This window comes from Neolamprologus multifasciatus, chromosome 15 (genome assembly GCF_963576455.1).
Source record: "Neolamprologus multifasciatus chromosome 15, fNeoMul1.2, whole genome shotgun sequence".
Taxonomy (NCBI): Eukaryota; Metazoa; Chordata; class Actinopteri; order Cichliformes; family Cichlidae; genus Neolamprologus; species Neolamprologus multifasciatus.
Genome location: NC_140453.1, coordinates 33,074,235 through 33,092,326, shown reverse-complemented (window position 1 = coordinate 33,092,326; position 18,092 = coordinate 33,074,235). Strand labels below are relative to the sequence as shown.

Below are 18,092 nucleotides of genomic sequence, written 5' to 3'. Positions count from 1 at the left end.
CAAAAGTGCAAACGTGCTTACAAACAAGTACACTTAAAAATGTTCTTTGTTGTGTGAAGACCGGTACGAAACAGCCCCGTATAGCTTCTCTCACCTTTTCTTGTCAAACTTGTCCATTCCTTCTAACGGTTGAATGAACTGCATCACCTCCTCCCACTGGCCGTCCAGAATGAGTTGCCTGATTAAAAACAACAAATGAACAATTTAAGAATCCTGTGAAAACCTTCTCTCTATCCCGCTCGTGCCATATGAGTGTGTGTACCTGAGGAAAAGCATATCATCAGAGTATAGTCCATTGATAACACCGCTTTCCTTCTCCAGAGCCAGCATGCTAATGTGCAGCTTCCTGGAGTTGAGAAAGTCCAGGATCAGCTTGATCACCTCAGCCTCCTTTATGTTGATCGTCTCCTCTGCTGTCATGTTGCAGATCTTTTGAGGGCAGCTTATAGCTGGCTGTACAAAAAACAAAACACAAAAACAGAGAGAGAAGGCAGAAGCCTGGTAATGGAAAGGTCACAGCAAAAGAAGAAAGACTTATGCTGATGTTCCCAATCTTAAGGAAATTATTCTAATTGTAATATTACTACTGTAGTAAGTGAAAAGAAAAGGAAAAATAATCTGTCAGCATGACTCTTTGGCCTTAAATTGTAAGAAATAAATGTGTAAAATTACAGAAATTCTGGTGGCTCATAACCCAAACTGTCCTCTAATTATAAAACAAAGTTTTTGTTTATTCATAGAAAATGTCTGTTTTTTCCTGTAGATCCATTTAAAGAAAGACATTTCTTTATTCAAGTGTTAACGTATTACTTTATTTGCTTTGCTGTAGTGTAATTAGCTAAGGAGGAGTTCTTTTTCTGTGAGAAAAGCTGTAAAACATATAAAAATACAGTTAAAAGTCCAAAATGTATTCCATCTTTCACATTTTCCAAAGCCAATCTAACCTTTGACCCTTATAGTTGACATTTTGGTTTATGCATTCCCAAATTTTTCACACCTGTTTGCAAAACATACATGACAAACAAAAACGGAGGTGAATTCCAGTTTTTATAATTCTCGATCTGTACACCAACACAACAGCTTTGAAACACATTTTTTTTTAGATCCAATTGAAAAAGTAACTGGAAAACAATCACTTAATCATAAACCATGTTTTAAATTATTTCTATTTTTCCATGCTTTACTGCAGCTCTAATCAGCCGTTGTTTGTTCATGTGGCTTTCTCCCTTGGGTTTGCTAACACCAAGTGAAATTCATACTTGACAGAATACAGACCAGCTGGTTAAACTGGCCACTGCAGAATATTCTACTTCTCTACCTTCAAAAACTCCTTGGGAGCTTTTCCAGCATAATTTAGGCCAATGTCCGTCACCACAATGAAACTGTCCCTACATTGCAAGTTATCTACACTTCAGAATTCATCTCTCTGCTTACGTCCTCTCTCACATCACTGGACTCTGTGAGACTCATCACACTGTCTGTACCATGGTTAACAGATAATGCTACATGCTTTTCCCTTGTGTCACTCCAATTCCCAGATCAGTATACTGTTCGAGGTTATTAGGTGTTTGCTTTCTTAACGCCTAGAGAACGTTAACCTTCCCATTGATGATTCTGGTGCCTAATTTTGCAAAATGCTAATTTTTGCACTTTAATTAAATTCTTACTCTAGTCTATTATGATGGTTCAAGTAAGTTCATAGTACTCCTTTGCACTTTTAAACTCGGTCACTAAACTGTATTTTTCTGTGATGTCCCTTTTGTTGGAGGCTTGCTGGATGCTTCAAAGGGCATCTGTGGTGTTTCTGCACATATGCATAATGCCCCTAAATGGCTCATAGTTTAAATACTGGAAAATATCAAAGATGCAGTTCCAAGGTTGGGTCTTTAAAGGGTTAGTCACTGCAACATCACAGCAGCTACAGCAAAGACATGGAGGGGTCTTCATTATGTATGGTGCACTCGCCGTGTATGTTTAAGGAAGCGCATTGAGAGGCTGGGAGAGCAGCTTATGACGCCACCCTGTTCCCTCCACACACAGACAGAACATCCACCCAGCTCCGGGCCGGGATGTGAGAGCAGGTCTGCGGCCCAAACCTGACAGCCTCAGCACTTTATCTGTCCTCGGACACACCTTGTTTATTCGAGCACGGCAGCCAGTGACGACTATTAACACCACTGGACACAAATGCACGGCAACAAACGATGAGCATGCCAATCATTGTCTCCCTTACTGGGGACACACCGTGCTAGACTACAGCGCAGTGCTAAACACCGCCTTGAAACAGTGCCAGCATCTCACCTGTCAGTCAGTCTGCGCCTACAGCCCGCCGCATTCAAGCCCGCGGTCTCCAGATGTAGCGACGTCCACGAAGAAGACGGCAGGGAAGACGTATTTGACTGCTGAAAGGCTTTACAGCGTTGCCAGAAAGCTCCTTTCTCCTGCCTCGTTTCTTGTACACAGCTCGCGGTTGCCATGCGGACGTAGCCGCAAACCACCAATCAACTGTAGCAACGACGCCCAGCGGTCACACCTACAGCACGGACGCGACAACTTTCAAAGGAAATTCAGGGAGATTAAAAAAGGATAGGATTTATTTTATTTTATTTTAAGAAATAAGATAAATAACAAAGAAAGAAGATAAAAATGCTATTTTCTTTGAACATCTCTAAGACGAGTTGTTAAATTGCTGTCAAGCTAATATATAAATTTTTTTATCAGAAAGTTGGGCATCTAATTAGAATATAGAAAATGGTTTATATATATATTCATTCAAAATGATGAAAAAAGTGGCCGAACTCTTTTAAAATTACCCTTTGAGTTCACTTGTTTAATGGCAATTTTCATTAATGTAGTCATTAACTACATTTTATTGGACATGGCTAAAATAATTTGTTAAGCAAAACAACAATTTGTATTCTTTTTAGTCAAATAATCACAGTTTTATTAACAGCCTTAGTAGCGACACTGGACTGATTCATAAACTAAGTTAAAATTATTTTATGCTCCCATTTACAGTGGAGCCTTTGGCCACTGAGGTACTCGGGGTCAGATAAAGTTGCTCCTAGAAATCCAGCCTTTTTACTTTAGCTAAATATATAGCTTTCACTGGAAACAAGTTAATCTAAACACATTAACTTTGCCCTTATCTAAGAGGTACTCCATCTAATTATAATTGTAGAACATTTTCTGATGAACCACCTCTTGAAAATGTTATGATTTCAAATTTGGACTAGACTACCTATTGATCTATTTGTGTTTACGTGGCACAATTTAGCCTATTTGTTCAATACAGCATGAATTTTTCTGTTAAAAAGTATTTTTCATGTTTCACTTTGCATTTCTGTGAAATGCAACTATAGCATTCCAACAGTGTCACCAGTTCTGTTTTGCAATGGAAACTTTTGGTATTTATGTGTGCTCAAATATGGAGCCATTTTTTGAAATGTATTTGTTCAAAAATACAGACATTCATGTTTATGTTAGGGAAGACCAGTGAACATTTCAGTCTTTTATCTTTAATAGGTTTGGAAATATTCATGTTCCAACATTGCCTCAGATTGTGTGAAAAAGTGTGAAAAAACAAACCAAAGAATTTGGACCGTAACATTTTATGCAAATGGCCCATGATGATTTCAGATGGAATGACCCTAATTAACCAGGCTGGGCTTTGAAACCTTGAAAACACCAATAGTCCAGTTCCAGTGCCATATCTTAGAAATATATATATAAAAAAGAAAGAACCCTACGACTAATATTTCCAAAACTGTTTCATGGTTAAATATTATCCTTCCATGAAAAGAGTTTGCTTCTATTAACAACCCCCTCTTTGCATATCCTTTTAAAAATACCCCCATTTGCAATCAACACCACATACATGCTGATGTCATGCTTTATTTTATTTAATGCAAAATGAAAAAGAAAAAGAAAAATGACACTACATGTTCAGCCACATGTTGAATGAGGGCACAGCGTCTGACGAAACAAAAACAAAGTCATCATAGTGAATAAGTTGCTCACATGAACACACTGTACAATATCATTACAGTTTAAATAATAATCTTTTTAACCTTGGCCTTAAAACAGCCAAATGCAGGCAGACCGAGCTTTCTGCTGACACATCCTGCCGGTAAAGAACATTGAAACACTTCTTCCCCCAGTCGTACTAGATTACAATTTCAAAAACACGTACATGTCTCTTTTGGTCATAAATACCCCCCACCCGTCCCACGCCCCAGTTAAAAACAAAGCACCACGTTGGCAGATTTATTTTTTGGGGGGAAATCGTACCTGCAAATGGTGTTGGATTTGACATTCAGTGGCAAAAGTAACACAACGCTGACGCCGGTTAAACCAAATGGCGAGACTCTACCCGTATGCAGCAACAAGGATCTACCTGCCCTATTCTGCCTCGCATTATTGTGTGAATTTCATCCTAGTGTTAATAGAAAAAAATAAATCTAGCAAAATAACAATGTTACTATAAATTCACAACGTGCTGCATTTATAGATGATGGACAAAAATGCTGCTAACACACACGTTGTTCAGGTTGAACCCGTTTCTGTGGTGAAAAAGACGCATAGACATGTTGAAAATGACACAAACACTTCATAATGTGGCCTTTTTAATAAACTGGGAGAAACTACTTATTTTAATGCATCACTTACCTTGTAAATAACAGAACATCTCTTTTGCAACTATGAGAAATCTAGCATGTGCTATATTCTAGCTATTCTTACTTAATTTTGGTGGGCCAAAAGTGGCTTATAGCTGGGTGCAGATATGATAATAAAGAGTCTGAGTGTGCATCTTGAATTTAATGTTAACATTTCATCGTGACATAAAGAGAAATACTTTGTAGGTGTCATTATAGCTTGGATATCAGTCCTGATCCCAGTGGCCAGGAGTGTGATTGTACAATATCTTAGTACACTGCAAAGAACCCTACAAGTTGTAGTCGGCAGCATTTCATAATAAAAAATAAATAATACTGAGGAGTTTCGTTTGTTCACAAACCTGCTGTGAACCAGCAGCGAGGTGATCTACAACACTGGTTCCCGATCTTTTGAGCTGAAGCAATGCAAATAAACCAGAAAACTGACATTGCACTCGACAGCACAAACTGTCTGCACGTGTCCTGACCTACAGGTTGAGAACCAGTGATCTACAGTAACGTCCTGCATTCATTAAAATCACTTCCTCAAAAACAGGGGTTCTGAAAAAGCTGGAACCGCTTTGCTTTGTTGAGCTGAACACACGTATCCTGTGTGGCTAACGCTAGCTGTATGCAATCAGTTTTTTTTTTTGGCCCTTTGGAGTTTACGTACTTTAATGTACAAACTTTTACTCACACAGGTGAGAAAAGAAAAAAGAGGTTTCTTCCAAATACAAAAGAGGCTGTCGCTTTACACTCACTCTTACACTAAAACAAAACGTGCGTAAGGCCACACTTCAACAGGATAGAGCGAACAAAAGTCAATCTATACATGAATTGAAAACATTCAGAGCTTCTGTGTACGGAGTAAAATGTCCCGGCATTCATACCGTCTCCTTTTTTTTCCTTTTAGCGTTTGGCACATAGAGAACGAAAACATCAGTCACACGCGCTCTCACACAATGTCTCAAATCTCTTTTTCAAACACAGACATGATTACGTTTACATCATTCCTCGACAGTCGTACATTCCAGCTGTTCGTGATCTTTAAAGTCTTATCACTTCTGGTCCGAATATGAAGGATAAACAAGGACGGGAATGCAATGAGGAGAACAAACAAAACAAAAGATAAATACGCATTCATCTAACTGGCATTGCAGGTGTTTGAATCTTCATGGATATGTACAGTGAAGTGCTAACCGAGACTGGTTATGTTCAAAGAAGGAAAATGAAATGTTCGGGGTATCAAGTCCCATTAGGACTGGGCAGGCACTACTTTTTTAGGGGTGGCTGGCTTCTTGGTTTGCCAGAGGTGGTTGTGGATTGTCACTGCGTCCACGCTGGCTGACATGGTCTTAGCTGGTATCTGGCTGAACTGCTTCTTGTCTGAGTTGTACTTGTAGAGGCCATCGATCATCTTGCGTGTGATGCTCTTGGGGCCGATGCCCGTCAGCTTGTTGATCTCTTCGGTCTCGGGGCAATAAGTGTAGAGAGCGCGAAATTGGCATCCGGCATCTCGGAACAAAACCAAGAAGTTGTTGGCTTCTGATTTCTCCATTTCCTGTCAAGATCAGGGGAGTAAACGTGGTTAGATAAGCAGGTGACATATGCTTAAGAACACTTGATGTGCTATGTAGATATTCTTTCCTATTTATAAATCTGTGACTTAAAATATCAACAGGATATACAGCTTACAAAACACTCATGATACATGGATTGTGAAGTGGCTATGATCTCTGCAGAGATTATGCCAAATGCTGCATAACTAATCAGATAGTGCCTTACAGTGCGAATGCATAATGAAACATACTGCAAAGGCAAGCCAAGAGTTACTCAAGGCAAAGAAATGGGATAGTCTTCAAAAGGTTTGCACTTCAATCACATCTTGATTGTTTCAAATCCACTGTGATGGTGTACAGAGGTAAATCTACAAAAACTCTGAATTTAAAGACTTTATATGAAAATGTACACTAAACATACACCTCAAAGAGAGTCAAAGGTCCCATGTCAGTTTTAGTGCAACTGTAAGTATAGTTATGAAGGACATGTACCTCCAAAATCTTGTTCTTTTGCCCCTCGTTGACCTTCCCTGCAAGGCAGCAGTGTGCCAGAGCATTTTGGATGATGTGCTTGTTAGATTTGGCGCTGGGCTCCTTGTACAGCCTCGGTCCTGAAAGAAAAACAGAGGCAGGGAGATCAGGATGGGGCTGTTGCCATAGCAACCACTCCAGTGATGTCAAAGGAGTTGTTTGCTTGGTTTTACTCTTTCTGCTGCTGAATCGTGTATGACGATAGCTAAGGGTAGGGTTACCAGTTAGTCTGACAGAGGAATGTGAGCTATTTGAATCAGAAACAACTGTTTATATCATTACTTTGAACTGTAATCAGTACAAAAGGAAACCCTGCTTCAGACAATGAGATCAAGATAAAAAATTAAAAAAAACTAAAAACAAATCTCCAATGGATAGAACAAAGATCTAATTTAACAACTCTATGTTGTGAATATTTGCCACTTTTAATATGTGTCTATAAACTAAGACGTGTACTGAGTTAACCTACCAGTGTACTCTGTATTTGATGTAACAGAAGAGGTGGTGGATCCGTTTTCCCAGTCCTTTTCTCCATTCCTGCTGCTGGAGCGACTGGGGGACAGGAAACCATCAGCAGAGTCAGGCCTAGAAAACACACACACACACACACACACACACACACACACACACACACACACACACACAGCGTTAGTTTTCCTCTCTGGATGTGTGCTGATCCTGAACACTCAGCACAGCATACTGCAGGCACTGCTATTCAGTTCAGTTTGGTCATCAAAAGAAAGGACTTGGTTTGGGTTTTAGCTGTGTGACAAAGTCACGATAACCAGGGCAGCAGCAAAGCTTGCAAGCGCAGGCAGTGAATACAGTTTGGTGCATTAAGCTCAGTAAAAAAGGTCAGATCCATTTTTGTGCAGGATTTGGCATTTACTTGCTCTCACTGTAAGACTCTTTGCATTTGGAGTATTTTAACTTCACAATATTAAATCAAATGCTGCTTTTTACATGGACACCACCAAATTACATGATCTGTGCCATGCATTTGTAAATATAAGCAAAGAAAATGCAAAGTAAGAGCAATTAGGCCAACTTGTGCAACTAAACTGACCATATTAACAAGTCATTTCAGCTTTCCTTGAATTAAAAAATGTGTTTATGACTTGATAAGATGGATGCTCTACCTCGGGTGTGCATTGGGTTTGTCAAGCAGTGGTTCTGAATAAATCACCTGGTGTTTTATCAGACGTAAATAACCAAAAGCAGGTGTGGACATTGGTGAGAACAGCACAGCAGAAGGGTAAGCAGGAAAGAAAAAAGTGATTGTTTTGTGATGGTGATACTAAAAGGAAGCATAGCGGACCTGCTTTGAAGTTAGTTATGAGTGTCTTAACAAAAAAACATTTGCTTTTGCTTAAAGTGCTTACTCAATCCCTAACAAAACCCATTGTGGTCTAAAGGGTTTTCAGTGCAGGATTGGGCTCAGGACAGCATGAATTGCCTTTAAGATTTCACCGTCAACCAGAAAAACTAACCTTCTCCTTCTCAGTTTAGGAGAGCCCAGAAAGTAGAAGAGACCGCTAGAGGCTAAACTAGAACTTCTGACGTGTGAAACAACATGAAAGGAAAGCGTTAAAAGGGAAGACTGAGAGAAAACAGGAAAAATGTTAGATCTGAGAGTTAGAGTTAGTCTGCTGGTCCAATTAAATGCACATCACGGCAGGTGTGAAGGATAAAACTCCTACTGTAACACCGGAGAGCACTTCAGCACGTGCTCTGCCTGAGAAGGCAGTGCGAGTTTACTCTGTACTATATATCCGGCATGGATTTAAGGCTCTTACAGCAAGTAGAAAAGGTTAAAACAGTAAAATGATTTACTGCTGAATGGAACACAAAAATCTAAACCAAGTGTTAAACCTTTGTTTCATTTTGGGGGAAAAAGAAGCCAGTAACATCTCACCTTGCTGCTCTCTTCTCAGAGTGAACGCTGTCGTTGTCTCCCAGGTTGAGTGAAGCAAGGGACAAGCTGGAGACTGAAAAGACACGCTGGCGTGAACCTGCATGTGAGATAATCACACGTGGCATGACACAACACGACACGATTACACCACAGCACGAATGAAAACACCACCGGACTGTCCACGGTGTTTTGTGCCACCTGCGACAGCATTAGAGCCTCAGTGCTGCGACTGAAATGTCTCACAAGCACAAATACATGCAAAAGCGACTAATATGATGCATAATTAAACACATATTCAGTAAAATCAGATCATATAATGCTTTTTTAAAAATATACACATATCACACATGCATACACTGATGCTTCTTCCTTCAACGTGAGGTTTTAATTTCTTTTAGAATAATGTTTCAGTATACTAATTATTATTATTATTGCATTAATATCAATGCCATATATTAGCTTGATATTTTTACTACATAAAACAGCATTTAAGGAAACATCAGGAGGAAGGCAGCGCTCAGCTGGTTGCTTACCACAGTCTAAGGTGGCACAATGCACTGCAGCAGCGAGACACTGATGTGACAGACGAGATGGCATTGACCTCTCTAAGAGAGGGGGTCATCTCCATGGTTACCTGTGGCAGCCCTCACGGGGGTTTTGGGTGAGTCCATGCTGTCGCGATGGATAGACTTCGGTCGCCCTCGCCTCTGTTTGGCCCCTGCCGCGGGTCGAGGTTTAATGACGGTGTCCATGTCCTCCATCAGCTTCAGCTGCTTCCTCCGGAGGTACTCCTGCTTGATGAACTCCTTCCTGGCCTTGTCCTCCTCCTTCCTGACACGCTCCTCTTCGGCTTTCAGTCTGAACAGATGCAGGGATGGAAGGAGAGTTAGCAATAAGATACTTTGAAATGCTAAATTCACCATACAAGAGACAGCTGATCGATTGGTAAACATTGCACTGCACTGCTATTAAAAAGAGACTAGTTATTTGGCAAGATGTTATTAAGCAAATATTGGGACATAATGGGCTTTAGAAAGCTGTGACGTTACTATTACTGTCTTGTGATGTTTCATAAATGGACAGAATGAAGAAAATACATGGAAGATAATACAAAATGGAAACAAAAAATATGAGGAAAAAGTAGGAAAAAGATTCTAGTAAAGCATCAAATAAAATCTCAACAAACAAGTTAAATTTTTTCTCAGACGGACACACCGAGCTTCCTCTTTCTTCTGCTCCAGCTCAGCTTCCAGCTGCATCTTCTTCTGCTGGGTCTCCTTTTCCCTTCGCATCCTTTTCTCCAGCAGTGCAGCCCTCTTCTGCGCCATGTTCTCCTCTGCTTTTCCATCCTCCTGTAGGAACACAAGGCAGCTGGGTTAAAGCGTGTGCGTGAGGTAATGCAAGCTGCTGTGTCGATTTATGAATATTATACGTTTAGCTGTTTATCTGTTTTTCATCAAGCAAAGTTGACCTTCTGTGATTGTGATGCAAATCCAGAGCTGGCAGAACCGAGTGTCATTTTGATACCCAGTAAATCCTTTTTATTGTTGTTTTGTTCAATCTAATCTGATGTAATGAAGAGATGACTCTAAACCTGGATTGTGGAAAGGTCAACATGCTTTTGTAATATTAAATGAAGCATCTAAAAGGGCTTGCAGAAGCCACAGAACAGATGAATTTCTCAGGGCCAGAAAGAGCACATTCATTTGAAGGCTTTCTAAACACTTTATTATGCAACAGACGCTTTGTTTCATGTCCCTGTGGTTAACGCTGTAATATCTGAGTTCAGACTATAAATATAAACACACGTGCTGAAATGAATTTGAATTCAGCTGTTTCTAATGGTGGCACAGCGAACTTCTAATGCAACTCAACTACAAATCGGATTTCTGTAGAGGTTAATTCATGTGACCGCTCATTGCTCATCCCTCTGTATCCACCCTCGTTTTCTAGCCGACCCATCTTCAGCCCCGTGTTTCCACAGCTGCGCCTGAATTATTCACAGCAGCCCCAGTTTTGTGACCCACATTGAAGCCCAGACAGCAGTTAGCAGCAGCCTTAGAAGCTATAAAGAGGAAGATGATACTATCCTCAAACAGTGCTACTTATCATCTTCACCTAGGAACAAAAACTGTTTCCCTATGAAAAAAATCCTTCCTGCCCAATGACAAATATGTCTGTAGGTTTTTTAAATTTGTTTTCAACTCAGCGACACGTTTAAATGCCACTCGGGTTGTGCGTGTGTTCATTTTTGTGATTTAGCCTACCTTGAAAAAGAAACCACGGCACAGCTTCTGTTCATCATCGAGGCTTTCCGCATCCCCCGGCTGCATTTCCAGGCTTTCATCCAGAGTTGGATCCTCTAGCGGTTTCACCACTGACAGAGGAACCTCAATCAAACTGCTTTTGGCTTGGCCAGACAATTCTGACTGGAAAGGGATCTCTGTTGGCATCACCGTGAAGGTCTCTACCACAGGGTGGGCTAGAACTTCAGGGAATGTTGACTCTAAAGTAGGTTTGAGCTTTACATCTGACTTCTGAGCTTTCTGGTAATCTGTTTCCATGTCAGCGGTCTTGGATTGGTGGGGAGCTTCTGTTTCCTGGGTTTGGGCATTAGTACCTACTTCAATTTGCTCTTTTTTGTTCTGCAGTTTTGGGGAGTTACAGGGGGAGCCGGCTATACCCACAAGCTCTCGCTCTGGGGAAAGGAGGGAATGTGTTTCCTTGTTTTTATCTGCAACTGGAGCGACCGTCTCCAAATTGGCGGTTGCTGGTTTCTCCCCCATGTAAACGAAGGAACTCGCCAGGGGCTGGCAGGGAGAAAATCGCCGTAGCCTTGGGATGCTATCGACAGACTGCGGCGCGGTTAGGACGCGACTGTAGGGGGCCAGCTTGAGCTCGCTGGGTCGAGCGGTGCGAGGATTACGTGAGTGGAAGGACGCCGATTTCCGTTTGATGCTGGTTGGAGAGCGATGGGTGGAACGAGGGGAGTCAGCCGGAGAAGAGGGTCCCGAGGATCGAGTGACGGCTCCGGCTCGACCGTGCTTCTGCGGCGAGGGGTTTGTATGTGGAGGAGGGATGACCCACGCCTGCTGCTGTTTTTGCTCCCTCATGGCCATGATTACTTCTTGCTGCTGAGCCAATCGCTGCATCTCAGTTTGGAGGAAGGCCAAAGAGTGGTTGAGTTTCTCAATTGAACGTGTATACTCTGTGAGATCCACTTCTGTCAGCTGAGCGTGGCTTTGTCCGCCTTCCTCACCTGCACCGGGAGATTTTTGCCAACAGGAAGCCGTGCTGCTTTGCTCTGCCCCGTCAGGTGTGTCTGCCTTGTTCCTCCCAAATTTAAAGGTAGGACTTGTACTTGCTGACTTTCCTTCTCCCTCAGTTTTTCCTCCCTCTTCCCCACTTGCGCCATCACCTTTTCTCTTTACCACGTTTAGGAATGCTGAGTGGCCCATCTTTTGCCGATGCCTTGTGAAAGCTGCCTCCACTTTCTTCTTCTGCGCCTCGATAGCTTTCCGTTTCTCCTCGAGCCTCATCCGCAGCTGCACCATCTCTGTAGCCATGACCTGAGCGGGGTCATTGGGTGGAAGCTGGACAGGTGTGGGTGACGGCTGTGAAATAGGGGGCGGTGTGGTTTGTTGGCGGACCGGGCTGTGCTCAGGGGTCGGGGCCCATGAGACAGATAACGGGAGCCCGAATTCAGAGCCCTCCGGAGTGGTCTTCAGCGAGCTGCAGCTGCCCCTTCCTGAGTCTGGTGCTGATGGATTAAGCTTCTTCATCTTCTGCTCAGCAAAGCTAGTCATCTTTACTGCTGAAGGGGATTTGCTTTGACTGCTCGGGCAGGGGCTCGGCGTGTCCATGTCCAGCTCCATGTTCACAGAGCAGTCTCTCAGAGAGGAATCTTCATCCAGCATGTCTTCTGTTTGGATATGGATGCCAGTGTCCACTTCTGTGGTGTCCGTGGTGCTCAAAGGTCCTTTGGAGTCCACCTCTGACACTGGATCTAAAGCACCAACGCCGGCACCATGTTCCTGACTATGCAGAAAGAAACCATTGTTGATGCCCTCCACTGGTGGCCTGGGTGGGCTTTGGATAATCTGGAGGGCTTCCTCCATGGACGGAGTTGTTTCTGTAACTCCTCTGTGTCCGTTGGAGTACCCTTGCTTGCTCGGCTCCACGCCAGCAAGGCTGTCTGGGCAGCCTTCCTCTTCAATGCCGACACTCTGACCATTCACTGGCTGGAAGGACAGGTTGCGCTTCATTCCACGGGGCATGTGAAGCACCTTGAAACCAGAACCATCATCCGTGCTGACAGACCTGACCATGCCACGTGTGGAGGGAACAGTGGCAGGCGCAGACTCCTCTTTATCAAAGGGGATGTCAAAGGACACACCGTAAGGCCCAGATCTTAACACAAAAGACAAAACAAAAAACAACAAGAAATTGTAATTAAATTTAGCAGATTTGGTTAACAAATGATAAAAGGTTACACATAAAGAGGGCGATGATAACACTCACCTCTTCTCTTTTGGCCAGGTACCGAGATTGCCATCAACAAAGGACATTGAGGTTGACCTCTTGATGTCTCCTGTAAGACGCATATGATGAGTAACAATCACAACAGAATGCTTTTGTATATACTTTGTATGTATTTTCATAAATAAATATAATCACCTGAGTTTCGGGGCTGAGGCCGCAGGGGTAAACTTGAGAACGAGAGAGGCAAACATGATGATGGGAACTGAGAATTTTCTGCCACCTGATTTCTTGTCATTGTAACTTGGTGCTAACATACCTGGGTCTTTCAGGGCTTGGGGGCCTTTCCATAAAACTCTTCTTAGTTGCCTTGGAGATGGGGATTACAGGGAAATTCTTCAAGAAGGATGAGGGCTCTGATGTGATAAGACAAATAAAAATGATCGCACTGTTGTTTTTCAATAGACACAATGTAATATTGCATGATCCTTGTCTGATTAATATGTGTATGATTCAGAGAAAAAACATTACCATACTCAGTTACTCCTGCTTCGCTACAAGTCGTGACACTAGCATGACTATAGCTACTTTAAATTTAATTGAAACGACATTACATTTTAGGTTAGCTTTCCCTTCATCCGTAGTTTACAATGATTTGTGTTTATTGGAATTGTGTATGTTGGAATGAACGTCTGACCATATGGTTGATTATGCATCTATGTTCGATCATGTATGCTTTAATGTCTGAATTTTATTCAAAACTGTGAAGCAATTTGTGTCTCTTTGGAAAATGCTATACAAATAAAGTTGCAGGGTTCGAATTTCACACTTGCCTGTGCCTTCGGTATCGAGCTTTCTTGGTTTCACAAATGACGGTTTGACCACCTCAAACCACCAAAACAGCTCTGCCATGAACACCAGGTAGTTATTCTGGGGAGGAAAACAAGAGCAAGATTGAAACCATTCAAAACACGTAAAAGCTACAGCACAGAGAATAAAAGAGCATGTGCAACTTCATTCAACTGCATTGTCTGATTTGTCCAGCAGGTGTCTCTGTTAAGCTGAGGTATCATAAACTTGTATTGTACCCAGTGTATATATGACTAATTAGTTGATAGAATATCCTCTTTAAGAGAAACATCCCTCACAGTTCAAACGACTGTAGAGTCATTTACAGGGAAATTATATTTTCTCTGTGTTGGCTCAGGTAATGTAAATGATGCTAAAGAAAATAGTACCAGTGCTAGTCGAGAAGCGATTAAGACATTAACCTCATTTACAAAATAGAGGTCACCTGGATCCAACCTGAATGAGACTGAGAGTCAGAGCTCAAAGGGATTTAACACTGCTGTGCCAGGTCATGTCCACGTTTGAATCGGGTCAACATACACGAGGAGGTGAAACTGCTGGAGGAGAGTGCACTGCGCTGCAAAAAAACAGCAATCTTACAAAGTCCCTGACTCAGTATTTCATTCTCCCAAAGCACTGTTGTTTGTTTCCTTATAATAATGGGAAAAAAAGCTTATTCTCTAGAAACATTGCCTTTCTTCTGCTCCCTCTTTCTAAATTCTTTCAATCTGTCACCGTCTTGAAACAAAGAAATGACCAAATAACATGTCTCCAATCCAAACAGATGAGATTCGTTTACAGTAATCAATTTATGCTGAATGATCAGGCCAAATTGTGCAGTTTTTCTTTATTCATTCACAGAAGCACACAAATGCAAATGAGTGGAGTAAAGCACGACCTTGAGGAATCCCACCCTCTACCAGCTCTCAGTCCACGGTCTCCAGACAAAGACAATGGTGCGTGCTCCAGCTCTAAAGAAGCCTGACTCAAGTCATGAGCGGCATCTTTCTGTACCCGTCAAACACCAGCGCGCACGTGTCAACTGAAGCACAAAAGCACACCAGGAAGGACGGAGGCAATTAACACCAGCACCCTGGTTGGCTGGAGGAGGGGGTGTTACTGCAGCATTTCACATGGTTTAATTCACATGCGAGCGTGCAGGGCTACAAGAAGACGAAAAGGTGTGTCTGCTGCAGAATGCTGCTCCGCTGGTGTGAGAAGCAGTGGAGCACATGGTTAACAAAGTCGTTAGAGTTGAGTAAAGCAAAGAATTACTAATGAACTCCAAATCAAATAGTGCTGGTTACCTTTTAGGTGTGTTCAGCATGTGAAGCACTCCTCAGAAGAAAGAAAAAGCAGGGAAAAAAATGACTGAATGAGAAAGAGACAAAGATCTCCTGTCATCCGCCCTTCCCAGATTGGTGCCACCAGCTTACTTGTTCTCTCCTCCCATCTGTTCGCCCGACTACTACTGACACACCAGGTGTGAGTGTTTTTGCTTAATACCCCCAGCCTCAGCACTCACACACACACACACTCAGTCTGATCCCTTAAACCAACCACTGCACCACCACCACACCTATCTCCCCAGTGAATGGCATTACTGCCTCGTGGGTTGCCAGGTCTGCAGCATTGCCAAGTTCCCTGTCTGCAGATTTGAGCGTGTGCCGCTCAGAATGAAGTCAGATTGGTGATTACTAGAAGACTAGAAGATCAGAGCTGAGAGTGGTGGGGTGGGGGAAGCTAATCCACTTTGCGGGTATAGGAATAAACACCCTCCCCCTCCTCCCCTGTATGTGCCACACACATACACAACAGTGAAACATTCAAATGCATAGGAAAATATATACCAACAAAGCCCCTAGAAATGATGTTATCCAGCTCAGCGCACGATGCGGCCTATAGCCACACAGTGAGCATTCAGAGGGAATTAATCTTAACAGTCACTGGGCCAGAGGGTTGATTAAAGGATCTACGTCCAGCAGCCAGCCAGACAGACTCACTCCAATCTGGAAAAACCACCCTTTGGTCTATCGCCAAGTTTATCAGACAGCTGCCAGACGCCTATTGAAAGACGGTAGGAGAAAACATTTGGATTTTTAGAAGCGATTGCTCAGAGACACGTAGTATCGAACATCATATTACTTCCTGTTACCCTGCCACTCTTTACCTGACAGTGAAGAGGAAATTATACTAGACTGCAATGTGTCTTTACTACAGCCATGGCTATTATATGTAATCCTGTGTGCCACTTTAGGTCAAAGGAGTAAAAGTGCCATCCTTCACTGCTGACAGTCAGATCATAAACAAATGACTAATTGAGAATCACGTTGAAGAGGGAGATTATGAATTATTGTAAGTGTGTTAACTGCCCCCTCAGGGCAACCGTGGCATGTTTGCGAGGAACGTCGTGGTACAAAAGGAGCTGGTGAATTTCATTTATCTTCCTTGAGTCCACAGATAGCCACTATGATGTGTGAGGAATTAATTAAACAGAGAGCCAGTAAATGGGAGCGGGTTGGGTGATTTAGTGGTCTGGTGTCCATTAGCAAAGAATGGCCTTAGATAATGTATTCGATATATGGCTTTTGGGTTCCTTACAGAAAGGAAGAAAGTGTTTTGCTTCTTACTAAGGTATACTGAACATAATGTCAAGTCAACCTGTCATCACTGATAGGTTTGTAGCTTAAACCTATTCGCTGGAACATTGAAGACAATATAATTACACAGCAAAGCAATACACGAGTAGGCAAAGTTCTTCATGTTTCTCGTGCACGGGAGAGAACCGGACAAACGCCGTTCCTTCGCTTGACCCCAGTTGCTCTCGTCCGCTCCCCCGTAACACTGCTCTTTTATTGAGGTTACATGAATATGCATAGGTTCATTAACATATGATGTCTACATACAAACAAAGAGTACCTTGCCTTTGTGTGTGTGTGTGTGTGGGGGGGGGGGGGGGGGGGTCAGAGTATGACCCCATAAAGACTTCCCTAAACCTGCTGGTCTGGAAGTCCAACAGTTCATCTAAACAAAAGGCACTTAGCCTAAAACAGATATAGCTACGTTTATCCTACCATAAAACAATAAGACAAGGTACGACCTCTTCCCATGCTCCCAGAGTGCTCTCTAATGCACACAAAGTTCGCAGACTATCAAGGATCAAACCTCTACCAATCTACAACTAATTATAAAACTCTAAGCATATATAAGTAGATATTTCTAAGCATAAATGACAATCAACGATACAAAACCTAACAATCACCATACATGCAAATTTTGTGTACCTTTAGAGGAAAGAGTGCAGACTCTTAATCTTGGAGAGGGCTACATATGGTGTCTGACATGAAGATATCAGGCAGACTAGTTTGGGGGGGGGGCAATAAATGTTCCCACTGTAACGCTTCATGCTCTTTTCCAATTTTCTGCACCTGATTTCTTGGGAAGACTGATAACATCTATTAAATGATCTTCTCCACACCAGCTAGAGTTAATCATTTCAGCTAAACTGTGGCATCTTCCAGGTTCTCTCTTCACTGCAATCCTATATTCTGATGCACTTTATTGTCACGTGTTATATCTTATGAATTATGACTATTTCAATGTCAATCAATTGAGAAGTGTGTTTTTAACCGTGATCGGAAACCACCAGCTCTAATCTCCGCTAACCACATCTGGCAGCAGCATTAGCAGAGGGACACTTTCACAGAGGCAAAGTGTGAGTCTATTGTGTGTGTTACTGTAACACGTGTGCCCAATCTTGTCATCACTTTCCCAAAGATACTGTCCCATTTACTCTGTTTCCTCGCTCCTTCTCCTTCCTAATTGTTTCAAACTGTGTTATCACACCTTCTTGTCGCTTCTCTCCCGTTTCCACTTTTTTCCACATCAACACCTCGTGCCCCTCCCCTCCCCTCTAAGGGGAGGCTCATTCTCTGTAATATGGTCTCCATCAGCGTGCATAACAACATACGACCACCGAGGGTGTGACTCCCTGCAATCTGGGTCAAGGTTACTGAATCTAACTAGTTCTGTGTGCACTCGTGTCTGCCGCGCCGCTTCTCTCAGGCAATTACTGTGCCTGCTGAGGCTGCTCGACCCCTCCTG

At 42.5% G+C, this 18,092-nt stretch overlaps 2 protein-coding genes across 9 annotated transcripts in view; both read right to left on the bottom strand.

Annotated features, from left to right (window-relative positions):
- LOC146502483 (WD repeat-containing protein 47-like) overlaps positions 1–2,513 on the bottom strand; it is a 17,468-nt gene extending 14,955 nt beyond the window's left edge. The window contains exons 1-3 of the mRNA XM_085131924.1: positions 2,302–2,513; positions 263–453; positions 95–178 (exon numbers count right to left, since the gene is read on the bottom strand). Coding sequence (XP_084988050.1) covers positions 95–178; positions 263–420 — 242 coding nt within the window. The 5' untranslated portion in view covers positions 421–453; positions 2,302–2,513. The remainder of the gene's footprint in view (positions 1–94; positions 179–262; positions 454–2,301) is intronic.
- Positions 2,514–3,878: 1,365 nt separating this feature from the next.
- The window catches only part of camsap2a (calmodulin regulated spectrin-associated protein family, member 2a), a 345,786-nt gene continuing 331,572 nt past the window's right edge, over positions 3,879–18,092 (bottom strand). For 3 of the 8 annotated variants that reach the window (XM_085131921.1, XM_085131916.1, XM_085131918.1), the window contains 12 exons: positions 13,973–14,069; positions 13,459–13,555; positions 13,338–13,369; positions 13,182–13,251; positions 10,928–13,070; positions 9,876–10,012; positions 9,295–9,518; positions 8,661–8,757; positions 8,236–8,301; positions 7,215–7,330; positions 6,707–6,825; positions 3,879–6,216 (listed from right to left, as the gene is read on the bottom strand). In XM_085131921.1, the coding sequence (XP_084988047.1) occupies positions 5,911–6,216; positions 6,707–6,825; positions 7,215–7,330; positions 8,236–8,301; positions 8,661–8,757; positions 9,295–9,518; positions 9,876–10,012; positions 10,928–13,070; positions 13,182–13,251; positions 13,338–13,369; positions 13,459–13,555; positions 13,973–14,069 (3,504 nt within the window). In that variant the 3' untranslated portion in view covers positions 3,879–5,910. The remainder of the gene's footprint in view (positions 6,217–6,706; positions 6,826–7,214; positions 7,331–8,235; positions 8,302–8,660; positions 8,758–9,294; positions 9,519–9,875; positions 10,013–10,927; positions 13,071–13,181; positions 13,252–13,337; positions 13,370–13,458; positions 13,556–13,972; positions 14,070–18,092) is intronic. The other 5 variants (XM_085131919.1, XM_085131922.1, XM_085131920.1 and 2 more) reach the window with 3 other exon arrangements.